At 54.0% G+C, this 12,915-nt stretch overlaps 5 protein-coding genes across 5 annotated transcripts; 2 read left to right on the top strand and 3 right to left on the bottom strand.

Annotated features, from left to right (window-relative positions):
• Positions 1–314: 314 nt before the first annotated feature.
• On the bottom strand, positions 315–4,285 carry J4E90_009318 (uncharacterized protein; the record flags this gene model as incomplete). Its single annotated transcript, XM_051438837.1, has 2 exons — positions 315–3,898; positions 4,279–4,285. 2 exons carry the CDS (start codon positions 4,283–4,285, stop codon positions 315–317), a joined length of 3,591 nt encoding a protein of 1,196 aa, XP_051287500.1.
• Positions 4,286–4,428: 143 nt separating this feature from the next.
• On the bottom strand, positions 4,429–4,827 carry J4E90_009317 (uncharacterized protein; the record flags this gene model as incomplete). The annotated part of the gene is made up of 2 exons (XM_051438836.1): positions 4,429–4,745; positions 4,824–4,827. 2 exons carry the CDS (start codon positions 4,825–4,827, stop codon positions 4,429–4,431), a joined length of 321 nt encoding a protein of 106 aa, XP_051287499.1.
• A 726-nt stretch (positions 4,828–5,553) lies between these two features.
• On the bottom strand, positions 5,554–6,129 carry J4E90_009316 (uncharacterized protein; the record flags this gene model as incomplete). Its single annotated transcript, XM_051438835.1, has 2 exons — positions 5,554–5,949; positions 6,049–6,129. 2 exons carry the CDS (start codon positions 6,127–6,129, stop codon positions 5,554–5,556), a joined length of 477 nt encoding a protein of 158 aa, XP_051287498.1.
• Positions 6,130–8,677: 2,548 nt separating this feature from the next.
• HHP1 (casein kinase I) lies at positions 8,678–9,912 on the top strand (the record flags this gene model as incomplete). The annotated part of the gene is made up of 4 exons (XM_051438834.1): positions 8,678–8,689; positions 8,765–8,837; positions 8,890–9,378; positions 9,425–9,912. The coding sequence occupies 4 exons, from the start codon at positions 8,678–8,680 to the stop codon at positions 9,910–9,912; spliced, it is 1,062 nt and encodes a 353-aa protein (XP_051287497.1).
• A 1,777-nt stretch (positions 9,913–11,689) lies between these two features.
• On the top strand, positions 11,690–12,804 carry J4E90_009314 (uncharacterized protein; the record flags this gene model as incomplete). Its single annotated transcript, XM_051438833.1, has 4 exons — positions 11,690–11,755; positions 11,875–12,103; positions 12,204–12,231; positions 12,285–12,804. The coding sequence occupies 4 exons, from the start codon at positions 11,690–11,692 to the stop codon at positions 12,802–12,804; spliced, it is 843 nt and encodes a 280-aa protein (XP_051287496.1).
• Between the last annotated feature and the right edge of the window lie 111 nt (positions 12,805–12,915).

Below are 12,915 nucleotides of genomic sequence, written 5' to 3'. Positions count from 1 at the left end.
GAAACGTCAGCCCCGATGTCTTCAATGTCGACAGTCTTGTTGTCCTGCCATGTGGATGCGCGTGAGAAGCCAGAGGGCACCTTGCTGAGAACATTCCGTACGATTGTGGCAACCAGATCATCCTCATGGAGACCCGGAACGTCAGCTCCGGGCTCTTCATCTTCGACAGGTCTGTTACCGTGCCACGTAGATGCGCGTGAGAGGCTAGTGTTGACCTTTTCGAGTGTAGGCTGCGTAGGCTCCCCGAACGACTCGTCTTCATCATCGTGCTGACCAGTCTGAGTAGTATCGAAGTCAGTAGGCGTATCCTCCTCCTATTCGGATTCGCGTGAGACGCTGGTAGGAGCCTTGCTGAGTACACGCTCCACACTTTCAACAACGGATTCGTCTACCGGTGCATCATCATCCTTTTGCCATGTAGAGTTGCGCGAGAGACCAGTAAGAGCCTTGCTGAGTACACGTTGTACGGGCTCGACGAAAGAACTGTCTGCTGGGTCGTCTCCCATGCTATGCCAGGTAGTATCGCGCAGGAGGCCAGTAAGAGGCTTACTGAGTACACGTCGCGTTGCGTCGACAGAAGCGTCCCTGATCCACGTAGAGGCCTGTAAGATACCAGGAGGTGACATGCTCAACACACGCTGCACTGGCTCGATGTCGGGGTCTTCGACGGCCTCCTCGTCTTCTCCATGCCATGTAGAGCTGCGTGAGAGGCCAGTAGGAACCTTGCTGAGCACGCGTTGCACGCGCTGTACCGAGTCGACGATGGCATCTGCTTGCGATGTAGACCTGCGCGAGAAGTCTGCAGGGGTTGGGCTCAGTACACGCTGCACAAGTCCGAGACTGCGATTATCGACTGCTTCTTTCTCTTCCTCATCTCCGTCATCTTCTCCATGCCGTGTAGCGCTGCGTGAGAGGCCGGTAGGGATCTTGCTGAGCACACGTTGCACACGTTGTACCGAGTCGATCATAGCTTCTTTCTGCGAAGTAGAAGTGCGTGAGAGACCGGTAGGAGTTTTGCTTGATCTGCGCTGTGCCGGGTTGAAATCGAGGTCATCAGCAGTCAACGCCTGACCCTGCTCATGCCACGTAGGGCTGCGTGAGATGCCAGTAGGCGCTCTGCTGATATCGAGGTCATCAGTAGCCTCTTCTCCCTGATTCTGCTCATGCCATGTAGAGCTGCGTGAGATGCCAGTAGGCGCTTTGCTGAGCATACGCTGTACTGAGTCGATAAGAGCGTCTCTCTGTAATGTGGATGTACGCGAGAGACCTGTGGGAGCTTTGCTGAGTACACGGTGTGCATGTGGTGCATCCGAATCAGTCACCGACTCAACCTCGGGTTGGTCTCGGAATTTCACGTCGAGATCTCCAGCGATGGAATCCAATTCGTCCATAAGCTGCTCTCGGGCTTCTGAGAGTTCGGTCAAGTGTCTACGTGTTTGCTGTAGCCAGCTGTCCTCAGTAAGCGGCTCGTCCTCCGTCGCCCTGTTTTCTGTCGTCCCGAAGGAGACATCCGTGTGACGTGAGACAGAATCCATGGGTGTGGCCTCGTAAGGGGCGTTGTGGAACTCGTCATCGTCGGTCGCGGTGGGTCTTCGGTCAAGATCGAAGCCGAGATCGTCGGCTGCAGATTTGACAAGATCGACCAGGTCGGGTATTGACTGCACCTCTTCACGCAGGCTCGATTCAGGATCGTTAAGGTTCGGCTTGACTTGGCCTGTAGCCCCAACATTGAGTTTCTCTGCCGCTTTGGGTGGGAGATATGGGCAAGGTGGATGCCAATCATCGTCCCGTCGACAGGATGCTCGTGCTGGATGACAGGATGTCTGGCAACGATTCCTATCACATGCGTTGGTATTGCATCGCTGAACAAGATCTCCAGACACCCTTCGAAGCTGGTCGAAACTGGGTTGGGTGTTCTTGATGTTGCTGATGACATTCTGGAGTGTGTTTGCATGCTCTTCTAGAATATTGTCGATGATATGACCCAACTCATCAGCAAATCTATCTCCGCATCTGTCAAGCGACATGCTTTCAGAGTGACACCGACGACGCCTCTGCCGGCGGCAACAGTCATCTGTGGAGATTTTCGATGAAGGGGTTGTAGAGGTCAATGATTCTGATGAAGCTCGTCTGCGTGTCCGCCGCTTCGTAGACAGTAGCTCTTCAAGCACTGGTACTCGGGTCGAACATTGCCGACATATTTTCTCTTGTGCATGCTCGCGGTGCTCGGTTTTGCCCATGTATGAGAAGTGTCCGCACGCTCGCTTAGTCCAATTGCCAGGGTCTCTTAACGGTCGGCTTGTCTTGTTGATGCCATACGACTTAATCCGTGCGCCTGGGAAGCCGAAATCTTGTGTGACGCGACGTCCGTACCCTTGGCGGTTGTCGACATCGTCCGGCACTTTGGTCTCGCCATACTGCTCCTCGACACCAATGTTGGCAGTTGGTATCGAGCCTGAGATACAGCTTTGTCGGGAGACACTCATGTCGCTTGCACCGTCGTGGCCGAGATTCCTTGCCACGATCTCCTCAGCTTGTCTACGCACACCAATGGACTTCCCAGACTGGTTGCGAGGATTTCCAACATCCGTACTCTGGGTCCACTCCGCGACACGATCGACGGGTTCTTTTGCTGAAGTACCACTCTCTGTCAAAGAAGCAGTGTGTGATCCACTGCGCCTGAGCCGTTTGGGAGAAATCCCGTTGTCTTCCTCGAAAGTCCTTCGAAGATCGCGACCAGACTTCGCACGTCTACCTTCCTGTTGCGACGGAGGGTTCGGATTGCTGGCTTGCCTGGTCTCAGCAGCTGGTATTGAACTGCGGGTAGCGAGACTCCTCACAATCTCATCAGAGGGGGCTCTGTGATCAACCGGGTTGGCTCCGCCAGTGTCAGTAAGTGGCCTCTTGGAGGGATCATCGCTTGCAAAGCTGTCCTGTACAGTCTGTTGGCCGAAATTTGGAAGCCTTGCACCGTCGGATTTGCCTGCAAAGATGTTGGTAGACTTCCGACGACCAATGGATTCTCGCTCTATGTCGGAAAAATACTGCTCCTCTCCCTGATCAGATGGTACGGCCGGAGGCGTTGCTTTCTGTGTCGTGATCATGGGAGCGCTCTCATCGGCTTCGCCTTGTTTGTAGGGGATCACGGACTGCACAGATTCGCGAGTATCGTAAAATTCCGTGAGAGAAGACAACAGCAGCCCAGTATCGAGGGCTTGCTCGTCAGCAGTAGAAGACAACTTCGGGTTGGGAGCATGGGCAGGAGATTCGAGAGAGGAACTAGAGGGGTAGGTTTGGGGTGCGAGCGCCTTCGCGGCACTGGTACCAGGAACTGAAGGTGGGGGACGGGATGCTGACGGACGTTGAAAGGCTTCCGTCTCGAAGAAGTCCTTGGCAGAGCGAACTGACTTGGGGACCTGTGGCTGTCTTGATGGCGGGTATGTTGTCTGGGTGCCGCGTCGACCCGGCTCTTGGGCCAGAGATTGTTGTTTGGAGTCTGTGACGCCCACCGCAGGTGACCGTGAACCGATATTGGAGCCAGCTTGGGAAGGCGGTACAGGTGCTGTTGTCACTGCCTCGGGCTCCCGGTACGGATGCTGGACCTTGTCCAAGACTCGGCCATATGGGTTCCTGCCTTGCAAATAGGCAGGCGATTTGCGTCCGGAAGAAGGCGGTTGAGGTTCGCTCAATGCTTGTGGGAGGGGCAAAGCTGAGGGACTACTAGACTTGCGTCTGGATGTGGTCGGGTATGGTTGCTTCGCCTCTCCGGCTCCCGGTATCGTAGCAGGAGCTTCGAACCGACCCTGTCTAGTTCTTATGTTTGATGGTTGATTGCTCTGCTCGCGTAGTCCCGCATTGGTAGCTCGGGACGCAGAACTTGACGTGGGTTGGTCGAAGCCTCGGGGCATGAGACGCTAAACTTTTGGATAATGCGTTGCAAACGTGAGAAGGGTGATGTTGTAGACGCGTGGTAACTGTTGATTGTGTGTAAGGAAAACTGCGATCGCTGTGGTGAAGTAAGACAAGCTGTAACGAAGTAAGACAGAGTAAGACTGGGTGCTAAAGAAGTAAGACAAACTGATAGAAGGGTAACAATAAAAGTAGTGTAGCTCGTAGGGTTGCTGGTGGGCTAAGGTACGGTCGGTCCGGATTGCAGAGGAATGTGGTCAAGAGGAGCGAAACTGCAAGATGTTTGGAATGTTTTGGTCACCTCAGGGAGCTCCTTCTATTCTTTGACCACGGAAAGCACGCATGCTCTGTGCTTGCTACTATACATACCGCGCATGCCGTACTCAAGGAACGCTATTTACACATTTACTTCAATGCAGCCTGCAGGCTCTCGAGGACCTGGGTCTTGTCAGCGCTTCTTGCTAAGATGGGTTTGCGGTGCGTACCTCGAGCTCGATCTTGGCCTCAGCAATGTCAGCCTCACTGCCGTTTCCGCTGGCAATCTTCTGTGCCTCGCCGATCTGGTTCCTGACAGCCTATCTCCTTGTCAGTCGTTATTCCCCATCTCCGTGCATCCGCTCGTACCTCGGCGCTGAAGTCCTCCAATGGGTAGCCCTCGACGGCGTTGATGCTGAGGACGGAGTTGGGCTGCACAACGGCAAATCCACCAGACAGGAAGAATTGCTTGCTGCCACCCTGCTCCTCGATGATCTCGACTAGGCCGGGCTTCAGCTGCTCGATGGAGGCAACGTGGTTGGCCAGAACACCCATGTCACCGGTCTCCGCGGGGAGGTTGACTTGGACGCTGTAAAACATCTCATGTCAGTATTCGCGATTTCGCTTTGCGGGATCGGCCGGGGTCTCGAACGACGTACACATCCTGGGACTTGTAGATAGACTGTTGACCACCGGTTAGCCTCTCAATTCAGATGCCAATTGCAACCTGGGGTATGCCCCCGCATGTTGCGACAGCTGGTATGGCGTACCTGATGCGGAAGAGCTAGGGAGAGCTTGATCTTGTCATTGGCGACTTCGGCGTACCCTCTGCGCTGGATGGGGCGGGCAATGGCAGCGGGCCTTGCGCGGAGGGCAGCTCGGGCGATGCGGAGAGAGCTCATGATGGACGGGGTGGTGGGGAAGATGTGGTCGGAGAATGTTCAATGTCGGTGTTCTGCGAGTTCTGCGCTCCCTCAGGTCACGGGGTTAGCCGACGCTAGCGCATCACCAACATCTTGACCACCTGAACTGGGTATCACAACACCACCCGAAAACGCTTACTTTCTTCGCTTTATTACACGTTTAAAGCTATGCACTATCATTTGTAACTTGTTATCGTGGAACAAAGCACATGTCATTCGCGTCAACCCAAAGTGCTGATTCCCACTATTGTGGTGGACCATCTTTGTGCACCAGGCGTCCCAGGTTGAACGAAGATTCACGTCTGGTTGCGTTCCTTGGTATTACGTGGTATGATATGATGTCTGTATTGAACTACTCCAGGGTATCTTATTGCCAAAACGCCTATTCCAAGATTGTGAACTGATGCGGCCCATCCCATCACTAATGGACTAACTGATGCTTTCTCTACCCAAATGTAGCAGAACATCAATCATCATATAACTGCTGCGGTGCGGCCATGCTCATCCGCAACTGCCGCTCTCTCTGCTTCGCCTGCAACTCTAGCGTCTCTACGGCATAGCTAAGCCTATCCTTCTTCGCTTTCAAGGTCTTCATCCTCATCTCTTGTTGCGCGCTGATGGTCTTGCCTCCGCTTCGCTGTACGGTCCTGCTGGCTGGTCTGGAGCCTGAGCTGCCATTGTTGTCGCGTCCGAGTCTGCCGTCGTTCAAATCGCATTTCGCTATCAAGGATTGCTCGCGACGCTCCAGCTTGTCGAGGTAGTTTTCTACGCGCTTAAGAAGGTTATCGACTTCAGGGCGGATTTCTGAGAGGAGTGCTGATTGCGCGGTTTGGAGATCAGACTCGGAGATGAGCTCGAAATGCTGTTCCAGGGTCAACACGATGAAGGTAGAATCATGTTCTTAACGTGTACACACCCGTGTCGTCTGCAGTACTTTGGCCAATCGAGGGAAGTCGCTCACGCCTTGGTCCAGTATGTTGATAGACGAATCGAGTAATTGCATACTACTGCGCAGCGAGCCTACGCATCCTTCCAGCGCCATGATTGTGATCGGTTCGGCAATCGCAAGTGTGATCTGGACGCGAGCGAAGTGGGATGTTGCTCCCTCTTAGTACAATGGGGTGAGGGATCCGTGCGCAGACGCCAAGCATCTCCAGGGCTGTTCTTCGAGCGGAGCTCAACCCATCACCGCATCCCTCGCCGCAACCGTCAAATCAGTCCATTGCCCCTCCAACACACGTCACAATGCCTCTTCTCGGAAGGAAGTTCCCGGCGCAAATCGGTACGACACCCTGCACGCGCAGATAGTGGAAAGTCGAGCTTGAAAAGATTGCTAACGAGGTACTACAGCCAAGCCCATGTGGCCTTTCTACGTCTCCGGTACGTTGCGCGACTTAGATTAGGGCAGAGAATACTTGGAGGAGCCCAATTGATGGACCGGAAGGAGATGGAATTGCTTGGGAGCCGAGGGCTCGCAGTGTGAGACAGGATTAACAAGAGTCAATAGGCCTCGTCATCCTCTACGGTGTCAACTCTGCCGCCAACGCCATGGCCCAGTGTACGTAATCCCCATCCCAGAGACGAAGCCATCCAGCTCGATCCATGTTCGCAGGCTGACCAGCACAGCCGATGAGTACAAGAACGACCCGCGCAACCCAGCCCTCAAGAACCAGGCGCCGAACCACTAAGCAGGATACTTCGCGATACGGGGAGCGGTCTTTGAGCATACGAGTGCAATCAGAGGCAGTGTATAATAGCCGCGGAGGAGGAGGATCATTCAAGGTCTCCGACTGAGATGGCTGTATAGACTTGGCAAAATCAACCCATCACGAACATATCATCTCTCTTGTTCTGCGGCTCTGGTCATGCGAGTGCGTGTCAACTGAATTGCAGGCAACTTTCCACGCAGAAATCGCTACCACGTTGCCAGGGAGCGTACTTCGGCTCAACCCAAGAGGATCAGAGATATGGTGGGGTTTAATCCCATCTACCAGGCGGTTTCCGCATGCAGATCACCTGCTGCTGGACTATGTTTGACCTACAGACTGTTCCAATTTCCCTTCGACGCTATTTGCCACTAAATGTTGATGGTGTACGCTGTCAAGATGGTATTCGGATGTTTCCGGTATCGAATGTTTCTGACATAGCTGAGCAGCTCTACAAAGGAGATTGTATAACTGTCTTCTCTATGAGAGGCGGGATGTGATGCTGAGTATCAGATCATGGGCACATGCTACGCGGTGCTTCATACAGTAAGTATAGCGGGTTCGGTTAGCAGGCATAACTAGATAGTCCGAAGAGTTCTGCAGATGTGATGTCACAGCGAGAGAGTTGGGAGATGGTGTTGGGACCACCTTATACAAGGGAAAAACTGAACACCTAGGAGCCTACGTCGCCGTTAGGCTACTAACTTCGCAAGCTTTTATCTTGGTGTAGGCTCTTAGGTGTTCGGTTTTTCCCTTAAATGGGGTGGGACTGATGCTTTCCTTTGTTCCGAATAAAAAAGCATCTCGCCGAGCGCTATTGTGTTGTTGAAAGGGCTTGTACGGATATACGGGACACTCTTCATGGGGTAGTTTCTGGCTTTGAACGATGAAACTGTTATACGCAAGTGGTGTTTGCCTAGTCTGAAATATGATGTGTTTGCCGTACCCGACCTTCGTCACGAGACAGTTTCGGGCCGCAGTCTTTCCAGAACATCGGCTACGACGAAATTTCATTCTAGCAGCGGGACGGCGTCTGCAGAACGTTCTTGGTCAAAGTCAAATATAGCGCAATCGGTTCGCGAACTGCGCGAGATGCATAAAGGGGCAGATCTGTGGCTCAGTCGCATGATGCGGCAGTCAGGCGACGGCATTTGAAACGGGAGGCATCTTGACAGTGACACCCTGGACATGTGCGGACACGCACGACGCAAACGGCGGTGCGATGGGTCGCGATGCCTCCGAGCGGCTCAGGGATGCGATTTGCGGTCCGCAGGCTTGATACACGGCGGCGGGCAGCGGGCAGCAGTCCACGGTGAAAGAGCTCGCTAGCGCGCCAAGCACGGTGGCCGAATACAAGGCAGGTGGCTCTCTGCATCTTGCCATCAGCGTTCCTTTGATACAGCACCACGATCACAGTGTGCTTGTTCCACCGGCCTCTTGTGCTGTCCCGTGCCCTGCAGCTGCCTCTCTGTGTCGTTTTTGCTAGAGTCGCAAACCTCGCCCGCCCGCCAGCCCGCACCTACGCTCGCCGGCATCGTTGATCGTTGGGCTCATTCACGCCCTACAGTAAGTCCTGCCCAGCTCGTCAGTCGGCTCCGCCCTCTGCCCCCCGTGCCCTATTTATCTCTCACCACGACGCACCTGCTCCGCAGGCCTTTCCTTTACCTGTCGGTCAACACGCTCGACTGCCTCCCCTAGCGTTTCTCGGCTGCCCGCTCCGCTTACTCACCGCCTTGTTGGCTAAAGCCTCATACTGACCGGTCCACCGCAGCAGGCTGATCCTCAAAACACCACCGCGCCCCCATTGTCACAACACTCGACCCACCCCCCTCAACACCTCCCTCCACCACAGGCCAACCTCCTCAAGGTTGCACCTCTGCAAGCATGACGACAATGGTACGCCCCAACCCCGCTTGCCGTCACCACGGCGGCCAAGCACCTCTCCGCAGGACCCCAGGCTGACAGTAGCAGGACCTCCGCGTCGGCAACAAGTACAGAATCGGCCGCAAGATTGGTAGCGGCAGTTTCGGTGACATCTACCTCGGTACGTAGCCGCCGCCCGTCGCCCAACGCCCCAGCACCGCTGACGTCTACAGGTACCAACATCATCTCTGGTGAGGAGATCGCCATCAAGCTCGAGAGCGTCAAGGCGAAGCACCCCCAGCTCGAATATGAGGCCCGCGTCTACAAGTCGCTCGCTGGCGGTGTCGGCATCCCCTTTGTCCGCTGGTTCGGAACCGAGTGCGACTACAACGCCATGGTCTTGGACCTGCTCGGCCCTTCCCTCGAGGACCTCTTCAACTTCTGCAACCGCAAGTTCTCCCTGAAGACTGTCCTGCTCCTCGCCGATCAGCTCATCTCCCGCATTGAGTACATCCACGCCAAGTCCTTCATCCACCGCGACATCAAGCCCGACAACTTCCTTATGGGCATTGGCAAGCGCGGCAACCAGGTCAATGTCATCGACTTTGGTCTGGCCAAGAAGTACCGCGATCCCAAGACGCACTTCCACATCCCGTACAGAGAGAACAAGAACTTGACTGGTACCGCCCGCTACGCCTCCATCAACACTCACTTGGGTGTCGGTACGTATCCCGCACGCCATCCGACTTGCTGAGCTAACATCAACAGAACAATCCCGCCGTGACGACATGGAGTCTCTGGGCTATGTCATGCTTTACTTCTGCCGTGGATCCCTTCCCTGGCAGGGTCTTAAGGCGGCCACCAAGAAGCAGAAATACGACCGCATCATGGAGAAGAAGATGACGACTCCCACCGAGGTCCTCTGCCGTGGCTTCCCCAACGAGTTCGCCATCTACCTCAACTACACCCGTTCCCTCCGCTTCGATGACAAGCCCGACTACTCGTACCTCCGCAAGATTTTCCGCGACCTCTTCGTCCGTGAAGGCTTCCAGTACGACTACGTGTTCGACTGGACCGTCTACAAGTACCAGAAGAATGCCCAAGCCATCGCCCAGGCTGCCAACCAGGGCCAGGGCGAGGAAGACGACAAGGGCCGCGGACGCCACGTCACCACCACCGCCGCTGCCAACGCGGGCACGGCAGCTGGCACCAAGCGCGGTCCGGTCAACGCGCGCCAGGAGGGCACCGGAATGTGAGTTCGATATATCTGATCCTCGTAAGGGACCCTCTCCTTTGCGTTTGGTGTTGAGAACGCTTAGCGCGGGGGGCGCCAGATCCAGATTTTACTAACCTTCTTCCTTCTTTCAGGCAGCTTCGTTCGGCCAATAAGCGTGGCGGGGACCAGTATGCATCTGGTTACTGATTTGATGCGGCTTTCGATTCGTCATCTCAACTCTTGCGTGACCGCTTCTTCTGACGCGGCTCCGCACACACAACGAATGGGAAATGCGGCATTGCCGTCCTGGCAACATATTGGACGGCGTCGCTCCTTGATCAGTTCATGGGATCCATTCGTCAGACACCTCGTACGGACCTAGGAAGACATTCCACTGTCTTGCGTTTCTCATGGCCATGCGTCTCTGACGACTATCTCACATCTCTGGAAGCTCGACCCACACGGTATCTCCATTTGACATCACAGTTCGGCTTGTAAACACATCTCAACTCCTTCCGGATTACAGCCAACCGATTATCTTGGTCGTCTTGCACAGCTAGTGTTACTGGGCAGCTCTCCAGCTGATGACTGATCTTTGTTTGACTTTACGGCTTTCACCTCGCATTAATTATCCCCTGCCCCCTCGTCCTTTCATGTGGTTCTTAGTACTTTCCTTGAGTTTCCCCCCTTCGGACATGTCTGCCAGCTTGTGGGGAGGTAAAGCTTAACAAGGGGACGATCTCAAATTGTATCTGGCGAAGAGTGTATGTGACTGAAGCTTGGCTGGTAGACTCGAAGGGTTGCAATGGGGTTGGCGGCTAGTAGTCCGCATGATTGACGGATCTCCATCAAGGAGGCTGCTTCCAGGGACGAGAAAGGAACATCTAGCTCGCCACAACCATTGCGCTTGGAGATGAGGAAAGGGGATGTGTGGTGCGAGTGATGGTGCTTTTAGTTTGTTTGCTTTGGAATTATATGCTTTTCTCGCACCGCTGATTGAATGTCTTGTGTGATGCCCGTGACTGGTATACTGCTTGTAACTTGGCTTGCTTGATAGGCCAGTAAAGAACTACGGGTGGAGACTCAAGCTAGACTTCGAGCTCTAACGAGAATATGATGCAGCTTTCTTCTTTTATACTCAGTGAATGAACAGATACGTGATTATTGTCATTTCAAGTAATGCACGTTCTGCGAAATGTGGCTTCAGAGAGTGACTTTGACTGCTTTACGTAGTGTACGCGTGCGTGTCATGCGGCCAGTACGATGTACCATCTTGGATTTCGTATGGCGCCTCTCCCTGAAAAAGAACAAGCAATCAGGCCACTTCCGCACTTGAGTCCGTCAAGGCTTATGTGCTGTGCGTACGATGTTGTGGATGTAGTAGCCCGTGATGACGTGCCTCGTAACCCTGCCGAGGTAAAACGCGACATCGTTCTTCACAGTATTGTCAGCAACCCATGCACAGGTACGCGACTACACCACCTCGCTGCATCATCTCTCATCACGCAAGCAGCATCAAAGCATAACATCTCATTGCTGTGTTCTTTAGATCGCGTTTATATGGTCTGACTCGTCAATATACAACACGAGACTTCGCTCTGTCGCCCGAACCGAGGCCTGTCGCGTCTTGCGGGGAAAGCTTACTATTCATCTTCCACTTAGTACACTCCGTCTCGAAAGTCTGAAGTTTCCACACCCATCTCACCGTCCACCTACCTAAAACAGAGTGGTGATAGGAGAATCTTCGCGACATTGTAATCGGATATCTGCTCTACCGCCTCAAAGGACAGCGTGAAAGAGCCAGGAAAATAAACATCATGACTTCTTCATCGGATTACTCGGATATCAAGTTCGAGATCAAGGGCAAGATCGGTATCATTAAGGTAATATTCAAAGACTCCATCTTCCATCCGTGCGGCACACTCCCGAATCCGTCCGGACGATCTTGCCAATTCACCCATGGGTAAACATCACAGTATACGTCCGCTAACAAATCCTTCAGTTCAACCGGCCCAAGGCCCTGAACTCTTTTGGCGGAAACCTCATTCCCGACATCATCGCCGGATTACGCGTTCTCAATGAGCACCCAGACACTATCTTCACCGTGCTAACAGGCGAGGGACGCTTCTTCTCGGCTGGCGCGGACGTCAAGGGGATCGCGGGGGGAGGCAGCGAAGCCTTCAAGAACGATGCTGAGAAGAAGCTGAGTTATATGTCAAGGTTCAGCTATGGTATGTCCAACCCTTGATCTTGCCTACGCCGCAACTTTACTTTCATGTTGAATTGTGATGGCACCTCCGGATTATAGTACTAACTCTGACATGGGCACAGCAACGGAGCTTCTACGTTCGATGATCGAGTAAGTCCACATATACCCATGTATTCCCACACAGCAACACTAACATCCCACAGCCACCGCAAAGTCCTCATCCTCGCGCTCAACGGCCCAGCCGTCGGCGGCGGCGCAGCCTGGTTCCCAGGCATCGCCGACATCGTCCTCGCCTCCTCAACCGCGTGGCTCCAATGCCCCTTCTCCGCCCTCGGTCTCGTCCCCGAAAACGGCTCCGCCATCTCCTTCGCGCAATCCATCGGCATCCACCGCGCAAACGACTTCCTCATGTTTGGCCGCAAGCTCTCCGCGCAAGAGCTGCTCGATGCCGGCTTGTACAATTACGTGTGGGATGCTACTGGCGACGAATTCCATGCCAAGGTTGTGGCGTTCTTGGAGGAACAGCTTAAAGTGAATGATGGCAAGAGTATGATTGAGATGAAGAGGTTGCAGAATGCGCCGATTAGGGATGCGAGGTTGGTGGCTGTGGTTAATGCTGTGGATGCGTTGGCGGAGCGGTTTGTTGAGGGGGCGCCTATGGAGAGGTTTGAGATTAAGAGAAGGGAGATGGAAGAGAAGAGTAAGGCGAGGTCGAAGATTTGATGGGAAGGTTTAGACGGGGAAGACGGTTTCTTGTTCTCAAAAGTCGCCTGTATCCTATCATGCTATCATATATATGGGCTTAGTGGTGCGTGTTGTTTACTCGGAATATAT

The sequence above is a fragment of the Alternaria incomplexa genome, assembly GCF_024043165.1.
Source record: "Alternaria incomplexa strain BMP 0042 chromosome Unknown scaffold_15, whole genome shotgun sequence".
In the NCBI taxonomy this organism is placed as follows: Eukaryota; Fungi; Ascomycota; class Dothideomycetes; order Pleosporales; family Pleosporaceae; genus Alternaria; species Alternaria incomplexa.
This window is presented reverse-complemented; position numbering and strand designations above follow the sequence as displayed.